This window comes from Mus pahari, chromosome 23 (assembly GCF_900095145.1).
Source record: "Mus pahari chromosome 23, PAHARI_EIJ_v1.1, whole genome shotgun sequence".
NCBI classification, from domain to species: Eukaryota; Metazoa; Chordata; class Mammalia; order Rodentia; family Muridae; genus Mus; species Mus pahari.
Window position 1 is genome coordinate 15,595,277 of NC_034612.1, and position 26,100 is coordinate 15,621,376.

Consider the following 26,100-nt stretch of genomic DNA (forward strand, 5'->3'; position numbering starts at 1 on the left):
GAGGCCAGCCTGGTCTACAGAGTGAGTTCCAGGACAGCCAGGGCTACACAGAGAAACCCTGTCTGGAAAAACCAATCAACCAACCAAACAATACAAAAGGAAAACCAGCCAACCAACCAAAAACAAACAAAAAAACAAAAACTACCACCACCACCAACAAAGTGGGTGTCAACTGAGGAATGACACCTATGATTAACTTATGGCCTTCAAACACTTGCACCTACCCCCAAGAACACACACACAGACTCAGACACACACACACACAAAGAGAGAGAAAGAAAATTAACTTGTTTTCAGTTATTTTAGACACTGGATAGATAGCAAAGTACCACATGGACTGACAAGATTATTAGCATCCAGAAGGTTCTCACCATAGTAGGATCTGAGCATGCGTTCTCTCTGCGGGACCCTCGATGAACTTAAGCTGCTACCGTCTCCTTGGCTGACTTTGTCTGCTACTCCGGGCTATAGTACCAAAGACCTTTTCAGTAAGTTGTCCGTGCACACCCCACAGGACACAGTATTCCTGCTTGAGGGGCCTGGACAGTGACTCCTCTCTCTGTTCGGAAACCTGCAAGATTTCCTAAAGCTCCCTTCTGTCACCTTCAAGCCACAGCAAGCCACATGGAACCACATCCCTAGCCCTGTTTTGTTTTGTTTTGTTTTTTTGGTTTTTCGAGACAGGGTTTCTCTGTGTAGCCCCGGCTGTCCTGGAATTCACTCTGTAGACCAGGCTGGCCTCGATCTCAGAAATCCACCTGCCTCTGCCTTCCGAGTGCTGGGATTAAAGGTGTGCGCCACCACGCCCGGCTTTTTTTAGTTTTAACACATGGCTTTTTAAAAGTTTGCCTGGGCTAGTCTTGAACTCACTCTGTTACAAGGATAATCTTGAAGCCCAGACGACTCTCCTGCTTCTATCTCTCAAGTATTGGGATTACAAGGTTTTGCTTTGAGGTCCAGGCTGGAGTGGAATTTACCGTCATCCTCCTGTCTTAGTCTCCAAAGTGCTGGGTTTCAGGCTTGCTCCAGAATGTCCTGTGCTTAACGCTTTTATTTTCAGTCCTGACGACAGACTTGAGGTCTCACTCACTCAGTATCTTATGTTATATTATATACCCCACGTATCCCTGCTACAGCATCCCTGTGAGTGAGCACACGTGACACGGACTTGCGTTTCCCAGGTCTTCCTTCTGCACATCCGCCTGCATGCGTTTTAGGCTTAAGACACCTCCGCAGCTAAAGTGAGTGTTGGAGGAGCAACTTAATTCGGAATAAATGAATGAATGGATGAACGAACGAGGGTAATAAGTAAACAGAGCAACACCGGGTAAGTTCTGCAATAAGTGAGGGCGCGGAACACGCTTACCGCGCCTGCGCAGGCGAGCACTCTTTTGGCAGCAAGCGCACCTTTTGCAGGCGCGGCGCGGCGGAGGGTTACAGAAGAGGGCGTGGTCTCAAGAGGCGTGGCCTTCTGAAGGCGTGGCGAAACCCGCTTGGGGGTGTGACCAGGCCGGATGTCCCACAGGCCGCGCCGGCGCTGGCTCAGTCTCGCGCTGTGGTTCGTCCGCGCCCTGCTGAGCCGCTCCACGCCTTGCGCTCTCCGCTCTCTCCGCAGCCAAAGCCCGGCAGCCCCGGCCACGCAGCTCCGCAACCATGTCCAAGCTGGCGCGGCTCGAGCGCGAGGAGATCATGGAGTGCCAGGTGATGTGGGAGCCTGACAGCAAGAAGGACACGCAGATGGACCGCTTCCGGGCGGCCGTGGGTACCGCCTGCGGCCTGGCGCTTGGTGAGTACGGGGCACGCGGCTAGTGCACCCCTGTCACGGGCCTTCCCGGAAGCTGTTCCCTCCAGGGAGGACCGCTCTAGGAAGATCCCTGCTAGCTGTTGCGATAAGCCTCTGTTCGATGGATGGATATCCGACCAGTGTCCCTGTCTTAGGGTCGGGGAAGCCCCCTGGTTTGGGGGTATCCCTCTAGGGAGGTCCCTCCCTTTCCCTGCTTAGTTGTGGAGGTGGTACCTTGATGAATGGCACTGGGATTGGGGGATCCTCGTTGCCTTGGGGTCCCCCTCTAGAGAGGTTCCTCCTAGTTGTCGCCATGGGCCTCTGATGGATGGATGGCTAGTGTCCCTGTCTTTGGGTTGGGGGAGCCCCCTGGCTCTGGGCCCTCCTCTAGGAGGTGCTGGTCTGGTCTTCTGACGGTGTTTCCTTCACTGTTTTGGGAAGCGTCACCGCCTGTAGAGGCAGGCCCCCTTTCTGCAGGCGAGTCACCCTCTGGAAGTGGCAAACACCCTCTGGTTCTTTTGCTAGGTTTGCCTGCTTGGGAAGTGTCTCCTGAGGTCTTGACTTCCATCCTTTTTTTTTTTGGGGGGGGGGGCTTCCTTCTGGCCTTACCTGCCGTTCTTTTTGAGTTCACAGGGATTCATGTGACAGGCTCTCTCTCTCCATCTCTCTGCCTTTTGCTAGGGACCCGCTTGAAATTTCAGGTTCCTGGAAAGGTCAGAGTTCGTTCCTCCCCCTTCCTTTAAAGTTAAGGTAGACTCCTTCCTCGGGTTTAAACTCCCAGCCCTGAACAGATCCTGCTTCCAGCCACCACCCCTGGTCTGTGTGATTATGGGTGGGGCAGAGGCCCTTGGCAGGCGAGGTTCTTGTCCATATGCTGTTCCCAGGGATCCACGGGGCTTGCTTAGTCCCCCCCCCCACCCCCTTCTCAGGTGTCTGTCTGGGGTGTTCAGTTTGCGTTGGCTGGTTGGTTGTCTTCTTCATTTTCACCTCTGTTACCCCTCTAATTGCAGGAACCCCCTTGTTTCCGTTGGCATCCACGTCTGCCTTGGCTCCCAGGATCTGTCTCGGGCGGGATCCTTCCTGCGTCTTTTCTTTTTCCCACCCTGAGCACCAGCTCTCCGAGTCTCCTTCCTAGTGTCTCAGCAGCACTCGGCTGTCCTTCTTCTGTCCCCTCTGCGTGGTGCACCCCCCCCCCATCCCCTTGCTGGCTGGAGGGTAATCTCCAAGTGCAGGTCTCCTGCGTTCCCAGGCTGTCCACAGTCTCTCGTTGCTTATGCCCCTGCACCCCGCTGCTGGAGAGCCAGGAGATGGAGGTAGAGCTTCCACAGGGTCCTTTTTCTTCCCTAACAGGGCTCCGCCCCTTCCCTCCCATCCCTCTCACCTGGAGACAGATGCTGGCCTGGCCACTTGCAGGGCTTGCTGGCTCTACTTGGTCTGTTCGTGGGTGTTAGATAGGAGAAGAACCTTAACCCAACTGGATCACTGTCGGGATTGCGCCCGCCCGTTTTCCTCCCTCCATTCTCTGCCTGGACGGCATCTGTTCCCTCCGCCAGCAGTGATGAAGTCCTGATCTGGCGCTCCTGTGGGGCTTGGTAGACCTGGCATTTCACCCCACAGAGGGTAGCCCTTTGAAGTGGGCCAGAGCTTTCTCCATAGTAAGAACAACTGGAGGGAGCTGTAACCTGACACCCTGCTTGGACCTGGCTGCCTTGAGCTTCCTAGCTTTGTGACCAGGAACAAGTCCTCCAATCGCCTCAGGCTCTGGTTTCCTCATCTATAAAATGAGCGTAGTGAGAGGATCCAGTGTGTCTTAGGTGGCAGGCCTAGTCCCGTGAGTCGACCACTGGATACCGTCACTGGCAAGAGGTTTATTGGGTAACCCCTTACCCTTAATCTCCGTCCTTTAAGTCTCTGCCTGTCGGGTGGTCCTGGGTGGCTCTTTAGAAGCTCTGTGTTGACTATGTTGTGTTTGATGGTTGGGAGGCTTACCAGGCGTAGCGGCTCACACTCAGGTGCGCAGGCAGAGGGATTGCTGTGAGTTCAAGGATAGCCTGGGCTCTGGAGGGAGGAGAGCTTGTCTCAGGAAGAATGACTACAACATAAAGCGGAAGGGGCTGGATATGGGAAGCCAGAGCCTGCCTGGCATCTGTGCAGTCCTCTCACGTGGCAGCCACTGATGATGGTTGCATGGCCCCTCCCTTTTTTTTCCTTCCTCCGTTCTCCTTCCCTCTCACCTGCCTGGCCCTGAGGTTTGAGCATCTTTCAGATCTACCTCAAATGCTGTCTTTCTTCTGTATTGTGTCCTTTCTCCCTGTATCCGTGTGCTTTTATAAGGGCTTCCCTCCTGCCTTGCTGGTTCATGGATGCTGTGCATTCTTGTGTTGAGTCAGACCCCCCATCTCCCAACACACATACAATGGCTAACTCCTATCTACTTTCTCCTCCCCTTGAGACAGGGTCTCACTATGTCATCATGGCTAACCCAAGCTCACTATATAGACCAGGCTGGCCTCAAGCTCTCAGAGAACCACTTGCCTCTTCCTCTCAAGTGCTGGGATTTAAAATCAGGCGTGCTCCACCACGCTTGGCTGAGTTTGAACTCATGATCCTCCTGCCTCTGACTCTCGAGTGTTTGGGATCACAGTCATGCACCATGCATACCCTCTTTCATTTAAAACTAAGATTTGTTTTTTGTTTGTTTGTTTTGGTTTTGGTTTTGGTTTTTTGAGACAGGTTTTCTCTGTATAGCCTTGACTCCTGAAACTCTCTTTGTAGACCAGGCTGGCCTCAAACTCAGAAATCCACCTGCCTCTGCCTCCCAAGTGCTGAGTGCTGGGATTAAAGGCGTGTGCCACCACGCCCTAAAACTAAGATTTTTATTTTTATTCTTTCTTTCTTTCTTTCTTTCTTTCTTTCTTTCTTTCTTTCTTTCTTTCTTTCTTTCTTTGGATTTTTCGAGACAGGATTTCTCTGTGTAGCCCTGGCTGTCCTGGAACTCACTCTGTAGACCAGCCTGGCCTCGGACTCAGAAATCCGCCTGCCTCTNCCCCCCCCCCCCCCCCAGTGCTGGGATTAAAGGCATGAGCCACCACACCCTGCTTAAACTAAGATTTTTAAATGCTAGCACATGATTTAGACTCTCGGTTGAGGGTTAAAACACATGGAACCAAATGTGCCCGTGGTTCCTGAGAAGATTCTTGGCTCACCCCATGATGTGGCGGAGGTAGGACACAGCAGTAGAGAGGTCCTGGAGGTGCTGAGGTATCCATGTGACCATCAACCAGGTCCCTAGGTTTGTGGGGCTGGCCACACCCCTCAATGCTGCTGCTACTGCGTGCTCTCCTGTTCTCTTAAAGTCCTAGGGGTTGAACCCAGGGTCTCCCACATGCTAGACAAGGCTGTATCAATGAACCATACTCTAACCCCCCCATACACACACACACACACACACACACACACGTATATGTATATGTATATGTGTGTGTATATATGTATATGTGTGTGTGTATATATATTTTTTTTTTTAAAGACAGGATCTCTCTATGTCGTCCTGGATATCCTGGAACTCACTCTGTAGATCAGGCTGGCCTTGAACTCACAGAGGTCCTCCTGAGCCCTGGGACTAAAGATGTGGCTGGCCAGGCAGGGTCTTAGAACTTGCTCTGTCGACCAGGCGGGCTTGGCTCTCCTTCCTGCCTCAGCTTCCTGAGTAGCTAGGATTACAGACCTGAGCCACCAGGCTCAGCCTAAGTCCACTTTTGTGTCCAGATAAGATTTCTAGCATCTATCCAGTCCCAGCAGCTTGGGAAACCTTTTGCATCCAGAGCTGGCCATTTGCAAGGACCCAGGTGACTAAGCCCGAGGGAGGGAGAGGAGCCGTGGGGCCTGTTTGGCTTGTGTTGGTTCCCACAGGCGCATAAAGCTGTTTCACCAGTAGAACTGCCCCAGCCTTGTGCTGCCCTATGCCTGCCTCAATTAAAGTGCCGCACACTACTGCATATTAACTCTCTTGCTGGCTGACCGCATGTGGATGGGCTTAGTACCCACCACCAGGATGCCATGTGTGATCTTCATGCAGATGAAGGGGTGACATCAATGACAGATGCCTTTGGGTGCCTTTACTCTGCAGGGCACTGTTCTGGGCACTCCCTAGGTCCTGACAATGACCCCAGGATAAGCACCGTCCGCTTCTTACAGAGGGGGAAACTGAGGCTCATATGAAGTCAATAATGTCTGAGGTCACATAGAGTGGCAGGGGTTGAATACAGACAATGGAATGTAGGAGGATTTTTTTGTTTTGTTTTGTTTTGTTTTGTCTTGTTTGTCTGGGTAGCCCTGGCTGTCCCGAAACTCGCTCTGTAGACCAGGCTAGCCTCGGACTCAGAGATCTGCTTCCCTCTGCCTCTCGAGTGCTGGGATCAAAGGCATGCACTACTGCACGCTGCTGCTGCCACCACTGCCACCTGGAGTATTTTTGTTTCTAATTACATGTATTCATAAGGCTGTGTGTGGTTATGCCCATGAGTGCAGTTGCTCACAGCAATCAGAAGAGAGCATCGACAGTTCTGGAACTGGGGTTAATGCAGTTGTGAGCTGTCTGTCCTCCATGCTGAGAACCAAACTTGGGTCCTCAGTAATAGCCCTGTGACTTTTTTTTTTTTTTTAACTGTGGAGCCATCCTTCCAGCCTCCACTATGGCTTTTAAACAGTGTGTCCTTTTGGTTTTCACGACATTCCCAGTCTTCGGACAAGAATGCCCCTGCAGAGAGGTAGAGCGGCAGGCCAGGTGCTCAGAAGGGGCAGAGCGGGTGCCTGATCTGGAGCCAGAGTGAATTCTTCCACTGGGGTGGGAGGCTCTGTAGCCTCTTGACAACCATTCGAGGTGACCCGTGGGGGAAAAACTGGGTCCTGGAGTGGCCTGTCTGAGGTCTTCAGCAAAGTCAGCGCTGCCTCAGGCATTACAAACCCCTGGATCCTTAGTTTCCCTGCCCGCTAGATCTACTTTGTATACATCCTGCCTGGGGCCTGGAGGGGGTTGAGATCTTGTTTGCTATTACCCAGTTCCTTTCTTGGAGGCCAGAGCTAGAGAGTCCCACATGGGGCCCTGCTGTGGCTTTCCCACCTGTGAGGTGGCGGGCTGGACATCTCCAGACACTCTTGTCCCTCGAAGCCTGTGTGCTCCCCGCCCTCCCCTCCCCCCCTCCCCCAGCTCTGGTCTCTTGGGCACTAAGCTAAGCGCCTTAACCCCTGAGCTGTTACCCCAGCTCCCACACCCCAGCTTTGAATTTAGCTGGGCAGGATCTGCAGAAGGGGATCTCCGCGATAGCCTTGACTACCTTGGGGCACACCAGTGCCTGCTGCGTTCTCCCTCTGTCTCCCCCCCAGACCTGTCTGTCTTGCCAGGAAAGCATTGGGTTCCCATGCGTGTGTTGATGAAGTGTTGTCTCAGGTAGTTTGTTGAGTTTCTTCCACATACTTAGGTTATTCTTGTCCTGTTGAGAAATACAGACGTGCATAGCTTGTTTCAGACCAGGCCCCCTCTGCACCCCCCCCCCCCCGAGGCGGGAGTCCGAGGGAGGGAGGGAGTTCTAGATTCCAGAGATGCCCGGCCCTTGCAGGGGCCAGTGGCTTCTCCTGAGCCTGTAGGGACTGATCTGCCTGTGAGTAGGGCATCATCAGCGAATCTAGACGACTCCCAGAATGGCTCAACCAGGCTCCGTTTCTCTTGAAGCTTCTCTTCTCCATCAGTGTTCACCTGCCTCAGCGCCACGACTGAGGACACTTTGCCATTCGATGGCTTTTTTTCTCTCCTCTGTGATCCTGAAGAGAACCAGGGCCTTGTGGGTGCTAGGCAGGTCCTCTGTCACGGAGCTGCACCCCAGGCCCTCCCTTTACTCCTTCTTTGGCGACAGGGTCTCAGTCAAGTAGCCCAGGCTGGCCTGGAACTTCTGATCTCCCAGCCTCAGCTTCTGGGGCAGCTGGAATTCTTGCCACCAAACCAGGCCCATGTGACATTTTTCAGTGAACATGTATCACTGTTAAGAAAAGCTGGAGGCAGCCTGGCGGGGTGGCACATAGGTTAAATCTCAGCACTTGGGAGTCAGAGACGGCGAGATCGCCTGTGAGGTCAGTGAGTTTGAGGCCAGCCAGGGCTACTTAGTGAGACTCTACCTCAAAAAGAGAGACAGAGAGATAGGACACACACACACACACACACACACACAAGCACACACACAGCAGCATACACAGAGACAGAGAAAGAGAGAGACAGAGACACACACAGAGACAGAGAGATAGAAGGACACAGAGAGAGAGAGAGACAGACAGACACACACACAGAGACATAGAGATAGAAGGACACAGAGAGAGAGAGAGAGACAGACAGACAGACAGACAGAGACACACACACAGACAGAGAGATAGAAGGACACCACACACACATACACACACACACACACACAGACAGAGACAGAGACACACACACAGAAAGACAGAGAGATAGAAGGACACACACAGAGACAGAGACAGAGAGACAGAGAGATAGAAGGAGACACACACACACAGAGGCACACACACAGAGACAGAGAAAGAGAGAGAGACACACACAGAGAAGACACACACACACAGAGAAAGAAAGAGAAAGAGAGAAAGAGAGAGAGAGAACAAGAGAGAGAGAGAGAAAGAGCGAGCGAGCGAGCGAGNGAGAGAGAGAGAGAGAGAGAGAGAGAGAGAGAGAGAGAGAGAGAGAGAACAGGAGTAGTACAGGAACTTTCGGAGTTGTTAGAGAGATAGCTCAGGAAGGAGGGCCTGCTGTCAGGAGAGATGGGCCAAGTTTGATCCCTGGAATTCACACAGTGGAAGGAGAGACTGGATTCCTGAAAGTCATCCTCTGACCTCCACACATGTGCGGTGGTTTGTGTACTAGCTCCCCGTCACGTGTGTGTGTGTGTGTGTGTGTGTGTGTGTATGTATGTATGTATGTATGTATGTAAGTATAATTTTATTTTCCTCCCAGGGAGACTGAGGAGATGGCTCAGGCATACTCTGCAAGCATAGGGACTTGAATTGGGTTCTAACACACACATAAAAACCTGAGTGTTCCTGTACTCCTTGCTTTGGGGGTGGAGGACACAAGCAGATAGCTGGGGCTCACTGGCCATCCAGTCTAACCTACTTAGCCAGCTCCAGGCCCCCAGTAAGAGACTCTGTCTCAAAAAAAATTAAGCTTGGAGCTAGAAAAAAAATCACCCCATGGGTAAGAGTATGTGTAGAGAACCTAGATTCAGTTCCTAGTACCGGCATGGGGGCAGACAATTGTCTGTCACTTGAGTTCCTCAGAACCAGACTCCCTCTGCTGACCTTCATGGGTACCAGGCATGCATGTGGTACACAGACATACACCCAAGCAGAACACCCATACACAGAAATAGCTCTTTAAAAAACCCAGGCAGATAAGTGGATGATGACTGAGGAACAACCCCGGAGGTTTACCTGTGACCTCCATGTGTAAACACACAAACAAACAAAGATACTCAGCTGGGTGTGGTGGCACAGTCTTGTAGTCCCAGAGGGCTGGGACAGGAAGATCAAGAGTTTGAGAGCACCCTGGGCTGTTGAAACACACACACACACACACACACACACACACACACACACACACACACACACACCATCTCACTGTGTTTTTGGGGGGCTGTGGATGAAGGGTTTGTGCAATGAGGCTTAGCTCCTCCCAGTCATTCAGGGGCATCGGAGTCACCGAGTCCCTGGCACTGGAGGTCCTTAGGCCTGTGGCTTTCCACTGAGGGCCCCCCTTTGAGGCGAGACTGAAGAGGTGCTGTTTTTGTTTATTTAGGGAATTACAACGACTTATACCACTGGTCCGTCCGGTCATATTCGGACTTCTGGGCTGAGTTCTGGAAGTTCAGTGGAATCGTCTACTCACGCATGTATGATGAGGTAAGTGAGTCTGGCCACACTTCTTGTCTCCTGATGTGGTTGTTTTCAAGTGAAATGTTGCTTGAGGAATACCGAATCGTAGTACCTGCTAGTGCCATGTGTGGGCCAGCAACATGGCTCAGTGGGTAAAGGCGCTTGCTGCCAAGCCGGATGACCTGAGCGCGATCCCTGGAACCCACACGGTAGAGAGAGAACCGACTCCTGCAGGTTGTCCTCGGGCCCGCTCACGTGTGCTGTGGTACACGCCACCACACCCCTCACCCATGCACATGCGTACATGCACACTTTGAAAATGTAAGAGGGCGCCGCCTGGAGGGGTGGCTCAGAGGTTAAGAGCATCGGCTGCTCTTTCAGAGGACCTGGGTTCAATTCTCAGCACCCACACAGCAGCTCATAATAATCTGTAACTCCAGTTGCAGGGGATCCAGTGTCCCTCTTCTGACTTCCACAGGTACTGTACACATACGGTACGCAGACATTCATGCAAGCCAAACACCCGTGCAAACTATAAAATAAGAAAAATTAAAAAAATAGCACACAGGAGACAGGAGCTCTCAGCTCCTTTCGATGGTCAGTAAAATGGTGCCCGGGAAGAAACTGAAGCACATTTCACTCTCAGTTTGCGGCCAAACCTTCTGTAAGGCAGATGTAAAGCCAGCACTCTGAGACAGAGACTAAGGTCTCAGCACCACAGGAAAGGCAGGGTCATTTTCCCACAGAACTGTGGGTTGTGTGTGGAGGTGGGGGCGGGGCCCCAGGCTTGTCTCCTGTTTTGGGCATGTCTGAGTGACAAGGCTCTGGCAGGTTTTCTTTTCTTCATTTACTTTTGTGCTGGGGATGAATCGGGGGTCTCTGGGATGCTGAGCAGATGCTCTGCTATGTAGCTACATCTCAGGTCTGGTTTCAGACATTGTATCATCTCCACCCCTCCACCCCCACCCTGAGTCAGGGCTCCTCTGGGTAGCCCTGGCTGGTCTAGAACTCTGTAGACAAGGCTGGCCTTAAACACATAGAGCTCCATCTGCCTCTTGTCTCCCAAGTGCTGGGAATGAAGACCCCACATCTCCAACCCCTGCCTCCCTTCCTTCTTTTTGAGACAGGATTTCACATAGCCCATGCTGGCCTCTTAACTCCTAATCCTCTTGCCCCCACCCCCAGGTGCCGGTATGACCGGCCTGAGCTCCCCACTTCCTCTCCTCTCCTTTCCTTCCTCTTTAGCAGCTGTCCTATTAGGTGCTCAGTAAACTCTGTTGTAAGAATTTCTGGGGTTGCTGCCCCGGGGCCAGGGCTGTGCTATGTCCTCAGGTTGGTGTATGGGTGATGTCACCAGGCTCTGCACTGAGCCTCTGGCTCCCTTCTGCTGTCCCTCTGCAGGTTGTGGACACATCCAAAGGGATTGCAGATGTCCCTGAGTGGTTCAGAGGCAGCCGCCTCAACTACGCAGAGAACCTCCTGCGGCACAAGGAGAATGACCGAGTCGCCCTTTACGTGGCCCGTGAGTTCCATGGGTGTCCCGGGTGGTGACCGTGTATGGCCCTGTGGATGTGGAGGGGCTCCTAGGTGGCTTCCAGCTGAGTGTCAGCCTCCTCCTGGCATAGCGGACACCTCTGCTGGGAGACAGGGAGGGCTGGCCAGATACTGTTGCTTGTTTCTGTCACAACCCCCCCCCCCTCCAACAAACAAGACAAGGTTTCTCTGTGTAGCCCTGGCTGTCTTGGAACTCACTCTGTAGACCAGGCTGGCCTCGAACTCACAGAGACCCTCCTGCCTCTGCTGCCAGAGTGCTGGGATTCAAGGTGTGTTCAAGCCACCACTGCCCGGTCTGTTCCCATCCTTGTGTGAGCAGGGCGTGTTTGTCCATGTTCAGGACCGTGCAGTAGCACTTTTGTGCCTATTCGTGCGCAGGTACATGTGTGGGCATGAGAGGCAAGAGGAGCACTCAGGTCCCCACGCCAGTTTGAGGTCGTTCGTGGAGGTGGCTGTTGCAGGTGGCCGCACTCTCCCCTTTGTGTAATAACTCTTTCCGCTCTGTAGTCAGGCAGTCCCATCACACCCCTGAGTCGGGCTTCCTGGAGTGGGTGGAGCTTCCGGGAGCCATTAGCTCCAGGGACTGAAGGTTCTGTTTTTTGGACAGGGCCAGCCTCTACGACCAGCGAGAGCCACTGGTGTTTGGCCCTAGGGCTTCTGAAAAGAACCCAGTGTGCTGTGCCATTTGCTGTCACATGCCTAGTGTCTGTCCCAGTCTGACAGGGGTCAGTTTTCTCTCATCTTTATCGAGTTTTTCTGTTGCTGTTGTTTTTTTTTTTATTTAGTCAGAAGTGTTGCTAGGGGAAGGGTCAGCTCCTTGGGCTTGGCGTAAGACTAAATGATCTTGAGTGAGGACTTTAGTTCAAGGCCCAGCCTCATGCTGCTGCCGTGTGACTTTAGGTTCGTTGCTCAGCCTCTCTGGCTGTTAATGCACTGCCAAGTGGGACCTATGATAACACCCACATCAGGGTTGTTGCTGGGTTGAGCTGGGCATTTGTGTGTGTGTGCGTGCATGTGTGTGTCTCACAGAACAGCCTGTTGGCACGGGAATTATGTGGACCTCTCCGTCGAGGTGTCCTAGGTTGGAAATCAGTGCAGGTCTCAATATGTAACTGTCTAGTTCTCACGGTAGCTTCCCGGAGCATCTCTCTAGGGGGACCGGACCTGAGGTCTCCGAACCCACAGTCACTTCCGACACACACATTCAGCACAGCGCTCATGTCGGGGTTTGGGTGTTGAATACCTTTTTCTTCTTCCTCCCCTGGGCTCCCCCACCCCCACCCCCAGTGGTGCAGTTCAGTCAGAGGCATTGGCTCAGGTGCCCGCCAGTCTCTCCCCTGCTCTTTGGAGCACTGGCATCTCTGTTAACCCCTCATGCACCTGCTCCTCAGACCCAGGCAGATGCTGGGGCTGCAGCCTTGAGTTATAGAGACAAGCTCCCTGCTCTCAGGGAGGTTGATATTTTGGGGGTTGGGGGAGAGAATGACCTTAGTGCTAGGAAGAAGAAAGAAGACAGTCTAAGAGGAAGGGACTGGTGGGCTGAGGGGCTGAAGGGGACCAGCTTTAGTCAGAGCTGCCCATGCAGGGTGAGGGCTTTCTCTTTCTTTCTTTCTTTTTTTTTTTTTTTTTTTTTTTTTTCTCAGTTTTTCGAGGCAGGGTTTCTCTGTTTAGCCTTGGCTGTTCTGGAACTCACTCTGTAGACCAGGCTGGCCTCGAACTCAGAAATCCACCTGTCTCTGCCTCCCAAGTGCTGGGATTAAAGGCATGCGCCACCACGCCCGGCTCTTTCTCTTTCTTTCTGAGAACTCACCTACTCCTTGGCCCCTGTCCCTGACATCAGCCATCCTGCATAGCCTTGGTACCAGCGTTTCTTTTTTTTTTTTGGCGGTGGTGGGAAGGCGATTCCTTTCCACAGGGTTTCTCTGTGTAGCCCCGGCTGGCTTGGCCTTGCTCTGTAGACCAGGCCGGCTTTGAACTTCCAGAGATCCACCTGCCTCTGCCTCCCAAGTGCAGGGATTAAAGGCGTGCCCCACCACGCTGGGCTAGCCTGAGCTTTTCATCTGTTGGTGTTCTCCTCCTGAACACCCCCAAGGTCCTAGTGCCTGGGTGTCTTAAGTCTGTGTGTGCATCAGAGTCTTGGGAGGGCCACTCTGTTCCTGGCCCAGGGTTCTGGCCTGACACCCCCTTACCTTCCTCTCTGGACCCATAGAAACTCAAGTGCTTCCCTCAGTACTCAGGCTCCGTGAGCTCTCGCTTTCTCCCACTGCAAAATGAGAACAGCCTCGAGTCTTAAATCCCAAACCGCAGTGGCATACCTGATACTTAGGGGAAGCGGAGGAACTGCTTCTCAGTGCTTGTGGTGCGGGCATCCAGGTGGGTCCCGAACCAAGGATGGTCCCCGATCCTTGTCCCCCTGGCCCCTCTCTCATAGGAATGCAGTTCAGCTGAGCTCTGCTCTGAGCTGAGGAGGCTGCTTCTGTCTCAGTCTCCCCTGGGCCTTCCCTTTAAGATCGGAGCTTTGCTGAGCCAGGTTTCCTTTCTCAAGACTTCAGAGTGACAGATGCCCTCAAGCTGGGGCTCTCTGACAGCCTACAAACCAGACAGCCACTCAGGTGCTGAGAAGCAAACACATCGAACTCAGTTTGCACTCCTCCCTGGCTCGCACTTAGCCTTCCCAAGTCCCTGACCGTGCGTCCTCTGCCCTCCCCGCTGCCTGCCGCCTGCCCCTGACAGGTGTTGCCTGGCTGTGCCCTGCTCACTCAGGCATCCACTGTAGCTAGCGCTCAGGCTTGGCTTCTCTGAGGCCACAGGGACATTAGCCTTCACGCTCCGGTGAGCGGCCAGCAGCCCCTCAGCCCTGCCATGGCTTTGTCAGCCCAGCCGTCTGCACAGTGCACTTTGTCTCTGAGTACCGTGGCCGGATACAAATGGCCGGGGTGGCAGGCGTGGGAATGCAGCAGGGTCAAAGAGAGACTGGGGGCTTATGTCCATCCCACGCACACGGGGGACACCAGTTTTGTGCCTCAGGAGGAAGAGACCCACTCAGGTGTGGAAAGGTGCTTCGTGGGTCTGAGCCAGAAAGCAGCGTCCTGCCTCAAAGATGATGGTCGAAGGGCTAAGCGCCTTCCCGAGGCCATTGTCTCTTCAAGGAGGACTCCAGTCTCTCCACAGCATAGTCCAGTTGCTTTGCAGGGTGACAGGCACATCACCTGACAATCCGTCCTGGACAAATTTTCTACCTCAGTCCTTTTGGATAAGCTGGCCTACAGGGGCTGCTCCACCCCGAAGGCTACCTGCAGAGGTCCCTCTCTCCAAGGCTCGCATGAGTTTTCACAGTAGACTGCTGGCTCCCCTCAGTGGGCCCCAGGGGAGGTGCAGGATCTTGTTTCTGTACTGAGATAGGCTTGTGGTCTCTCCTGAGCTCTATCTATCTGCCTGCCGGTCAATTTTAGGGTGGCATACCAGATATTTACATTATGATTCATAACAGCAACATCACGATTATGAAAAGGCAGTGAAAATAATTTTACCGTGGGAGGTCACCATGGCATGAAGAACTGTATTAAGGGGTTGCAGCATTAGGGAGGTTGAGAACCCTGACTTAGAGACACTGTCATTTACTAAATGGCCGTGCCGGCCTGGAGCATGTCATTCTCCAGTCTTAGCCTCCTGAGGGGCAGAGGTGACAGGCTTGAGGCACCGGGCCCAGCTGCCGTGATGTCTTTTATGACCAAGGCTCAGTGCTCACTCTGCGGCCCCCACAGTGACCCATTGGTCACCTGGGCCAGGCCTATGAAGCCGGGAGGGCTGTCTGAGGCACTGAGTCTGCCATTTTTAGTTCTTCCTAATGAATAGGTGAAAATTGGCATTGACATTTTGACATGATTTCTTTGGTTTTTTTTTGGGGGGGGGTTTCGAGACAGGGTTTCTCTGTATAGCCCTGGCTGTCCTGGAACTCACTTTGTAGACCAGGCTGGCCTCGAACTCAGAAATCCATCTGCCTCTGCCTCCCGAGTGCTGGGATTAAAGGCATGCGCCACCACGCCCGGCTTGACATGATTTCTTTGGTGAGGACTCTTGTGGGCCTTAGAGAGACCCTCATAGCGAGGCCTCCGCCACAACAGTGGTCATTTAATACTCTTTTTTGAGGGAGGATGCTTAACAAGCCTCACTTGCTGTCTCCATATTAGCTCCCTGGCCTCCACGTCACACCCTCCGCCTGTACAATGTAACCCCCAGGGCTGTGGGGTTCTCCCACATCCCTCCAGTCTGGTTATTTTCATCAGCGATTCCTCCTGGGGGGGGTCCCGCCTTGGGGTCAGAGCCTGGCTTCTACCCTGCCTGGTTCTCCTGCGGAGTGGCGCCATCCCGGGCCATGTCAAGGTCCCCTTCTCCTGGGCACCGGTTGGTCCCCATCCTGATCTGTGCTTGAGCGGTCCTTGTTCTCTCTTCAGGGGAAGGCAGAGAGGAGATTGTGAAGGTGACCTTTGAAGAGCTGCGGCAGCAGGTGGCTCTGTTCGCTGCCGCAATGAGGAAGATGGGTGTGAAGAAAGGGGACCGTGTGGTCGGTAAGGGCCTTTCCCTCCCTCCCCCATCTCCTTTTTCCCGTCCCTCCTGTCCCCTCTATGGTAAGTGCATTTAAGTGCTATGATGGTTCAGTCCCTACAACCCAAACTCAAACCGAATCAAAACAAACCAACAACAAAGAGGCCCAGAAGGTGGAGAGACTGGAAAAATATTTAGCTGTGTGTAGAACACACCACTGTATGACCACCGGACATGGGTCAGGGCCGACACAGGGTGAATTGCTGAAAGAGTCTTGGGTGTGCTGGTACACCCATCATTCCAGAATTTGGGAGGCTGAGGCAGGAGGATTGTCAGACCAGTGTCACAGGGAGATCCTGTCTCAAAACAGAACGAATAACATTAAGAAAAACAAAGATCCAGGAGGATAAACCGGGACTCTCCTGTCTGATTGTTCTGGAAGGGCCATGGGCTCTCTTTCTGTGTTTCCAGAGGGTAAAGGGGCAAGAGTGTCCAGGAGTGGTCTGTGCAGCCGGTGGATTAACAGAGATGCATGCAGGAGTTAGCTCCGTTGCCATGGGACAGTGTGGAGGGGAAATGGAGCCAGGCAGCAGACATAGCCTGTGCAAAGGCCCTGCGGCTGCTAGGAACAAGGTGTCTGTGGGAGCAAGGGCACTGTGACAGATGTCCCTGCACTGATCTGTCACTGATCTGTCACAGCTTTTTCCACCTCTGCCTCCCTGCCCCTCACAGCTGCTCATTCCTTATTGCCTGCCTCCCCATTTTTGACACAGGCAGGAAAAGGGATGTGCAGACCCCTCAGGCAGTGGGAGTGGGCCGAGGGGAGGCTCTGAACTTGGGGGCAGGAGCTTGTGGGGGGACTGTTGTTTAGGAGGTGCACTGGAATCTGCAGGCCTCTAGGCCTGGATGTCCCTCCTGAATGTCCCTCAGGTGGCATGGCACTTCCTGCTAAGAGCTCAGCTCCCTTTCCGGGTCTCCGTTCCGCCTTCAGTTCCAAGGAACAGGAAGGCCTGTGGGGATTTGTCCTTTACCCAGTGACTTTGGTTAGTGCCAGAACGGTGTGCCTGGGGCGAACTGTTCTTCCAGGACAGCTTGGGGCTCAGTCCCTGACAGCCGTAGGCCAGGGCGATGCTGAGTCGTGAAGTGCACGGTATGCCTCTCCCGGAGGGCACTGCCTGACAGCAGGCGCCAGCTCGTGTTTGCAGAGGGTTGGTCTGCAGCCACATCACAGGGACCAGGTCCAGGGCTGGCCCCAGAGCCCTGCAGCTCCTTCTTAGGCAGTGGGCAGGGCATGGAGTGAGTACGACCCGTGCTGGTTGGCAGGAAAGGCACGGGCCACTCTGTCGCCTGTGTTCTGTGTCCCTGCTGCACCTGGCATCAGGGTGAGCAGACACTGCTCACTCGGGGGCCACCCTGGCAATGCCTGGGCCATCTTCAGTATCAGCCTGGCTTTTCTTTGTGAGCGCATGGCCTCCGATGTCCCCTTTGTGTTGTTTGTCTGCTCTGCAGCCCCCAGGGACAGGCTCCGTGTCTGTCCCTGAAGATAGGCCCTGTTTCTGTTGCTGGCCTGATCCACACTGTGGAGGGCCAAGCACACAGCTGGAGTCTGATAAACAGCTGGTAGGTGAATGCGTGGGAGGCCACGCCAGCAGTCAGTCCTTTCAGGGTTTCATTTGTTTGCATTTTCAGACCGGCTCTTATTATGTAGCCCAGGCTAGCCCGGAACTTTGGTCCTTCTGCATGTATCACTGCAGTCAGCCAATGTGGGCTTTAAAGGTTGAAACCTCACTTTTCTTATGTCCTTCTTGGTCCTATTTAAGCTGTTGACCTTTATTGTTGTTGTTGTCGGGTTTGTTTTTTTTTTAAAGATTTATTATTACACATAAGTACACTGTAGCTGTCTTCGAACACACCAGAAGAGGGCACCAGATCTCATTACGGGTGGCTGTGAGCCACCATGTGGTTGCTGGGAATTGAACTCAGGACCTCAGAAGAACAGTCAGTCTCTAAACCACTGAGCCATCTCTCCAGCCTCCCCCTCCTTTTTTTAAAAAAATTTTTTAAAAAAAGATTGATTGGGATATAAAGTAAATAAATAAAATAAATAAACGAAAAAGATTTATTTATTTATTTGTGTATTTTATGTATCTGAGTGCTCTGTCTTCATGCACACCTGAAGAAGGCATCAGATCCCATTACAGATGGTTGTGAGCCACCATGAGGTTGCTGGGATTTTAACTCAGGACCTCAGAAGAACAGTCAGTCTCTAAACCACTGAGCCATCTCTCCAGCCTCCCCCTCCTTTTTTTAAAAAAATTTTTTAAAAAAAGATTGATTGGGATATAAAGTAAATAAATAAAATAAATAAACGAAAAAGATTTATTTATTTATTTGTGTATTTTATGTATCTGAGTGCTCTGTCTTCATGCACACCTGAAGAAGGCATCAGATCCCATTACAGATGGTTGTGAGCTGTGGTTGCTGGGAATTGAACTCAGGACCTCTGGAAGAACAGTCAGTAATCTTAACCATTGAGCCATCTCTCCAGCATCCCCCCCCCCCATCACCTTTTAAAATCCAGCTAAGCAACGGTGAAGCCTCTTCTTTTCTTTTTGTTTTTCTTCCCTCCAGTTTGTTTCCCCGTGGCTGGATTGGAACTCAGGGCCGATGCTTGGCGAGGCTCCACCCCTGAGCCACGAGCCAGCCCTCATTTGCATTTTTTCAAATCAGTCTGCAGCAGCAGGTGTTTCTGAGAGAAGGAAACACAGAGCCAGGGTTGCCTGGAGACGGTTGAGATCCTTTTCTGAACTGGGCTCTGCCTGGGGGTGTGGTGTGGGGGGTGGGGGAGACTACCTCCATCGGCTTCAGTCTGCCTAGCTTTTGGCCTGCCTTTCTGTCTCTCATGGTCAGTCGGTTTCCCTCTGCCCTGACTGTAGCTCCACGTGAGAGCCACGGGAGAGGCACTGGGACCTGGAGGGCTGAGGAGATGATGCATTAAACTGTTGACAGCTGTTTGCTTTTGCTTGCAGTATGGTCCCCAAGGTAGACCTGGTGGCTTAGGAGGAGGGCCGGCTGCTTGTTCGTTAGCGAGGGGCGGGAGCCTGCTGGATGGCACACTCCCTTGGGGCCCCCTTGGGGAACCACAGTGAAGAGGCTCTTCAGGTCTGCTCCCAGGCAAGCTGAGCACCTCTGGAGCGGGCCTTGCCACCTGCCAGGCACCAGAGTGCTCTTGTAGGGTTGAGGGGAACAGTGCCCGAGCCCTGCCCTCCGAGGGCCTGTGGACTATCGGGGACACGTGTGTGTGCTTTGAAAGGTAGAGTCCAGCCTGCTGTTGTCTCTCTGGAGAAGGACATTCAGAGTCCCAAGTGTCTGTTTTGTTGATGGTGGTTCCTCTGACCACAGGTGTTCTCTGCCTCCCTGCCCTGATGCCAACCTGCCTGGTGATGAGGCCTCCACTCATTCTGCCCCAAAGGCTTACGTACGCATAGCTCTCCCTGTGTGTGTGTGTGTGTGTGTCTGTTCTCTCTCGTCCCACTCACCCATATGCCAGCCAGCTCATTTCTTAGGGCAGTGGTTCTCAACCTGTGGGTTTCGGCCCCTTTTGGAGGTCAACAGCCCTTCCACAGGGGTCCCCTAGACCATTAGAAAACACAGGCATCTATACAATTTGTAACTGTAGCAAAATTGCAGTTATGCCGTAGCAATGAAAATAATTTTATGGGTGGGCATCACCACAGTATGAGGAACTGTTTAAAAGCCTTGCAGCATTAGGAAGGTTGAGAACCGCTGTCTTAGGGCATATGGGGCAGGCTGGAAGGCATTCGTGAAGCAAAGATGGAGACAAGTGACGCCCTTGCCCTCACCTGAGAACCTCAGGTTAAATACCTGGCACACACAAGGTCAGGCGGGTACGGTGTTCCCTGAACGGGGGAAGTCGGGAAGTCCCACTGTGGTTCTTAAGTGCTTAGCTTAAAGAAGGCCTCCCAGAGGGAGTGCCGTGTGATCTAAGAGCCGAAGGACAGGTGTGTACTGCGTGTGGTAGACTGGTGTATGCATCACTGTGCTGAAGTACAACAGCTTGTGCAAAGGCCCTGGGGACAGGAGAAGCTCAGAACGCTTGAGAAATCGAATGGAGTGAGCGGAGTGGAGGAGAAGAGCTGGCATGGGGGTCGTTCTGGTTCAAGGGTAGAAAATGGATTCGTGATGTACAGTGAGTGGATCGGCTGGCATTTCTGCTTCTCTGATTCTTTAGGTCTCCCGGGGAAACTTCTGGAAGTCTGTTGCTTTGATTCCCTCAACCCAAGGCTTTCTCTCCCCTCCCTCCCACAGGTTATCTACCCAACAGTGCGCATGCTGTGGAGGCCATGTTAGCTGCTGCCAGTATTGGGGCCATTTGGAGTTCTACCTCGCCGGACTTTGGCGTGAATGTGAGTTGGGGGTCCTGTTGGAGGGGAGCTACGGGTTCAAAGAGTGCCCCTGGTGGGGTGGGACTCCTCACCCCCCTTGGAGCTTGTGGCTGTCTGAGCGGAGCTGCCAGTGTCTCTCTGGGTGGCCGTAAGCGGGAGGAGGAAGGATCTGCAGGGGTCGGATCTCTGGTGCCAGGGATTGAATGGGGATCAGGTTTGAGCAATTTGACTTAATGTTTTCTTTCTTTAGACAATGTCATACTCAGCAGCTCAGATTGCCCTTAAGCCCGAGGCAATCCCCCTGCCTTAGACTTTCAAGTTCTAAGATGACAGGCTAAGCCACCTCACCTGACTTGACTTTGTTTTCAAGAGTACAGACTGGTTCTTGTTTCCTTCCTCAAAGTCCCGCCCGCTGGTTCTTGCTTTTCTGTTATCGGGTGATGTGTGCTGTTTAGCGGTAGTGTGTGTGTGTGTGTGTGTGTGTGTGTGTATGTATGTATCGGGTGGCTTGTGCAGCAATCAGTGTTGAGCTGGTGTTATGAAGGCTTTGGGACTCTGTGAGGTTCCTCAATGTCTGTTCTGATCTTCTTGGGTTGGGCTCTCTGAGGAACCCTGGTCCTCAGGGTGTGTCTAGAGTGGCCCAGGCTGCTGGAGTGTGCGGGAGCAACTGAGGAAGGCCTGCTTTGGCCATCACTGTTGGGTCAGTGGGGCCACGGACATCCTGGGTTCACAAGTGCCAGAAGGATGTTGACTTTAGGAGGACCTGTGGTGTCTGTGCCAGCTATTTCACATGGTGTTCACACCAGCTATTTCACGTGGTGTCCGTGCCAACTGTTTTATGTGGTGTCCACGCCAGCTGTTCCATGTGGTGTCCATGCCTACTGTGTTCATGCCAGCTGTTTCACGTGGTGTCTATGCCAGCTGCTGTCCTGTGGTCAGCTGCTTCTGGTCATTTAGTGTGGCCAGCAGCTGAGGGTTGGTCTGGGTGCCTGTGCTGAGTCTGGGCTGCGCTGCCTGGCTCACTCTTCAGGGGTGAATGTGTAAACTCACGTCTGCTTTAAAGTGTGTCCTCTTGACAGAGGCTTTTGAGGTATCAACTCATCTTCCCATAGAGGAGAGTGGGGGTTGCTCAGGGCCCATCACTTTGGTCCATGGCCCAGAGAGCTGCGGTGAGGCCTGTGTGTCCTTTTCCACTTCCGATGCCCTTTTCCTGCCCAATGGTGCTCCCAGTGTTCTTTCTCATACCTGACTCCGGGACTGTCTGGGATCAACAAGACTTGGCCTAGACCGAAACTCCACAGGTGCCTTCCAGCCCTAGGATCTTCTGTGGGGTTGAATGAGCTAGTTGGGGCCCATGGAGTCCCCGTGGGAGGTTCTAACAAGGTTCCCTCAGGAAGTGGCTAGAGTAAGGAGGCAGAAGGGCCTTTGGTATGAGACTGCCCACCCGAGGTCCAGAGCCTGGGATGGGGACCCATAGTGCACCTCTGGGCATTGAGAGGATGGGGACCCACGGTGCACCTTTGGGCATTGAGAGGATGGGGACCCACAGTGCACCTCTGGGCATTGAGAAGATGGGGACCCATGGTGCACCTCTGGGCATTGAAAGGATGGGGACCCACAGTGCACCTCTGGGCATTGAGGGGATGGGGACCCACAGTGCACCTCTGGGCATTGAGGGGATGGGGACCCACGGCGCACCTCTGGGCATTGAGAGGATGGGGACCCACGGCGCACCTCTGGGCATTGAGAGGATGGGGACCCACGGTGCACCTCTGGGCATTGAGGGGATGGGGACCCACGGTGCACCTCTGGGCATTGAGGGGATGGGGACCCACGGTGCACCTCTGGGCATTGAGGGGATGGGGACCCACGGCGCACCTCTGGGCATTGAGGGGATGGCTGCAGAGGCCTGCGTGCCTGGGATTCTCTTAACCGTGGGTCAGTAAGTATCCATCGACTCTTGCTTACCGGGAAGGAGAGTTATCCCCAGTGTTGGGGTGGCCTGTGTGGCTGTGGACCTGAGGTAGAGCTCTAGAATTGGCCATCGGACAGTGGGAACAGGGTGGCGGAGGGCCCTTCAGTGGCCTGGACTGCCCCCTTCAGGGTAGAAGTTACCATCACAGGTCTGCAACTCCTGAGGACTGGTTTCCGGTTAGTGGGTTCCTGGTTTTTTGTCTTGCAGTCTGGAGTCTCAGCTGCGGGGCTGCTGGCTGGGTGTACAATGTGTGTTTGCTGTCGTGGACACTAGGGGGCAGCAGGGCTCTACTGTCTCCTCCATTCTGCAGGGCCTTGGCTACACTCAGGTCTGACTGGAGGAGGTGGCTGCCTTCCTGCTGGGATGCTGTGCTAAGCCACTGGATGTCAGACTCTAGGGAGGGTCTCCTTTCATTGGTCCTGCCTTACACAGCAAGCGAGTCAGTCTAGAACTGCCTGGTCGGGGACAGAGAAATGACAGCTTCTTGAAAGGCTTCAGGAGCCTCTTGCCTGCTGGCCCCTGGTCCTTTGTCCAAAGGCGGCAGGAGGCCCTCTGTTTGTTCCACACCCTGTGAACTGTGTCCTGGGACAGATCCAAAGTCACTGAAGCTGCTGCTCAGACTGCCTCCCCAACACTGAGCACCCTTGTTCAGGGTGGAAACCGGCCGGAAGGAGGTTCTGGAACGGGAGCTGAGAACTGGAACTGGTCAGAGGCCCGGCCACAGGCTCATGCTCTGAGCTCTGCCTTTCCCTGAAGAGAGAGAGCGCCTGTCTTAGGCTTTCCATACCCCCTTTAATTTATATAGTATATAAATGTAATATATATATAATTATATTATATATCAAATTATATATTATATGTATAATATGTATATAATTTCTGAGATATATTTATGTACAAAATTTTTGAGACAGATGTTACCACCATTTCTTTATGTAGCCCTGGCTGTCCTGGACTCACTGTAGCCCAGGCTGGCCTCTAACTTACACTACTTGCCCCTGCTTCCCAAGTACTGGGCTTTAAGGCCTGTGCCACTATGCCCAGCTAAGTGCCAGTCGTGTAAACTCTGTAACCTGCAATGGAGTGGGGTTGTCTTTCCCATCTCGACTAGTGTCTTCTGCTGTCAATCACAGAAGGTCTCCTCTTGGTGGAGTCAGTCCCAGATCCATATTGACCCTAGCACATAGCCCCAAGCCGGTCTCAGACTCGCTGTGTAGCTGAGGATGACCTTGAACTTCTTCTTCTTCTTCTTTTTTTTTTTTTAATTTATTTATTTCATTTATACAAGTACAGTGTAGCTGTCTTCAGACACACCAGAAGAGGGCATTGGATTTCATTACAGATGGTTGTGTGCCACCATGTGGTTGCTGGGATTTGAACTCAGGACCTCTGGAAAAGCAGTCAGTGCTCTTAACCACTGAGCCACCTCTCCAGCCCGACCTTGAACTTCTGATCCTCCTGTCTACCTCTCTGGGATTGCGGGTGTGCCAGGCTGTACCTTTTTTTAATGGAGTGCTGGGGATGAACTCAGGGCATCACATGCCGTGTGTGTGTGTGTGTGTGTGTGTGTGTGTGTGTGTGTGTGTGAGCCAGGCAGGTGGATTTGCAGGTGGAATCACTGTCAGTGACCAGGAGTCCTTTAGGGCTGAGCCCTTGGCTGTGGTGCCCCAGGGAGGACAGACGCATTTGTCTGGGATGATGAGGACCACTTTGGCCTGCCTTGGTCTCCCAGTCAGTGCTCCTCTGCTGTGTGATGTGTCGCTCACACGTGCAGGCTTGTGGGCCATCACCCCACAGGAGGTGACCCAGCCGGTGCCGTCCTTGCCAACCACGGGCTTTGTCTGTTTTCTTCTGAGCCGCTGGTGGTTTTAGAGACATCAGGGAGGCCACCCTCTAAGGCCCGTGTGCTTACAGCTCAGCCTGCAGCCCGTTGCCCCAGTTCTCACAAGACACTTGAGCTGCAGGAGGGTTCCGTGCGTGGAAGTGGGACAGCCACCGTCTTCACTGTGGGAGGCCATCTGTGGGACTCCACGTGGGCTGCTGGTTTCAACACTTGACTGGTTGCTAAGCATGGGTTCAGGTCAGACCCACCATGGCGGGGTGTTCACCGCGGCACAGGGCAGTTCGCAGGGCTCTGGAGCTCAGCAGGCAAGTTGCTCCTTGCAAGTTTTCTGCCTCCCCTGCCTGTTAGGGGAACTTGAGCTGCTGTCTGCAGACTCTCATGTGGAACTAAGTGCTTGCTGTCTTTGCTGTCTGGGTACTGTCAGCACAACTAAGGGTGTCTCTGTGACGTCTGAGCCTTAGGCCTCTGGCTGCTGGATCTTCCTTATGGCTCCCTGTGAATGGAGATGGCCCTCTGAGATGGAGACCCTGCATGGGCTGGCGCCCTCCCAGGCTAACTCCGTCTCAGCCTCTCTGGTCTTGAGCTTTATAGCAGACTTGACCTTCCTTCTGTCTGGCCATCATCCCTGACCCCAGGCCTGGCTGTGGGGTTCCCTTCTAGGTCCTCATGTATCCCCAGGTGTGTAAGAAGACAGCCGCCTTGGACCTTAGAGGTGTGAGCACGACTGCAGATTGAGAGCATCCAATATCGTTCTGTATTTTTACTGACAACTGTTTTCTTCCCACCTACCTCCATCCCTGTTCAAGTCTCAGACATGGAGCCAGCGAGTTCTTGGGCTTGTGTGGTTGAACGCTTCTCATAGCAAAGAATAGGACAGGCCCTGTGTCTGTGCTGCAGGTGTTCAGGAGTCCTGTAGTGTCGGGCACCTGGAGGGAGACAGGTACAGGGTACCACTGTTACTGCATCCGGTCCTGGATGCTCACCACTCAGAAGGCAAGAGTCGGAGGGGAATCAGGTTATTCAAGGATAGAGGATGGAGAGCGCTTTCATCCCCGGGGCCCTGACCTGGGGGGAGCCTTGGGTGCAAAGGGGACTTTCTTTTTTCCATTTTTTTAAAAAAAGATTTATTTATTATTATAAATAATTGCACTGTAGTTGTCTTCAGACACACCAGATGAGGGCATCAGATCTCATTCTGGGTGGTTATGAGCCACCATGTGGTTGCTGGGATTTGAACTCAGGACCTTCAGAAGAGTAGTCAGTGCTCTTACCCACTGTGCCATCTCACCAGCCCCTTTTTTCCATTTTTAGAAAAATGCCTATGAGTGCACTGTAGCTGTCTTCAGACACACCAGAAGAGGGCCTTGGATCCCATTACAGATGGTTGTGAGCCACCATGTGGTTACTGGGAATTGAACTCGGGACCGCCTGTGCTCTTAACTGCTGAGCCATCTCTCCAGTCCAAAGAGGACTTTCATAGCAGGGGAGAAGAGGACCGGGCAGGAAGGCTGGGTCTTCATTACTCTGAGGGGACTCTCCCTTTCTCTCTGCTCTGACCAGAGCACCACAGAGGGGTTCTGTGAACTCCCAGGGCTGACAGCTCCTCACAGAGAAGGTTAGACCTCACAGTGCTGCACAGTTGTGTTCACGGGTGGGCAGGCGGTCCCTCATCAGAGGCTGTCTGAGGGGATAGCCACTCTGTAAGGGGCTATGTGAGCGAGAGCCAGGGGGACTGACTTTCTTCCCAGTCAGATTTGGCAAGAATTTGATCTTACTGTGAAAAAGTAAGTGAAGTCTACCTGTCTAATTCTTTCCTTTAGGTTTTAGTTTTAATATTGTTTTAAATTTTATTCTTGTTTTTGTTTTTATTGTTGAGATACGGTTTCTCTGTAGCTTTAGCTGTCCTGAAATTCATTCTATAGACCAGGCTGGCCTCAGACGCACACAGATCTTCCTGCCTCTGCCTCAGGGTTAGTTTTGGGATTAAAATCGTGTGTCACTATGCCTGGCTCTTGTAGCCTTTGGTCGGGGTCGGCTTCCCCTCCTCCTCCTCCTCCTCCTC

The 26,100-nt window shown here is 53.1% G+C and overlaps 1 protein-coding gene across 1 annotated transcript in view; it reads left to right on the forward strand.

The window, feature by feature from the left end:
* Positions 1 to 1,538: 1,538 nt before the first annotated feature.
* Positions 1,539 to 26,100, forward strand: part of Aacs (acetoacetyl-CoA synthetase) — a 42,113-nt gene continuing 17,551 nt past the window's right edge. The window contains exons 1-5 of the mRNA XM_021222723.2: positions 1,539 to 1,786; positions 9,639 to 9,742; positions 11,117 to 11,237; positions 15,724 to 15,837; positions 20,144 to 20,241. Coding sequence (XP_021078382.1) covers positions 1,654 to 1,786; positions 9,639 to 9,742; positions 11,117 to 11,237; positions 15,724 to 15,837; positions 20,144 to 20,241 — 570 coding nt within the window. The 5' untranslated portion in view covers positions 1,539 to 1,653. The remainder of the gene's footprint in view (positions 1,787 to 9,638; positions 9,743 to 11,116; positions 11,238 to 15,723; positions 15,838 to 20,143; positions 20,242 to 26,100) is intronic.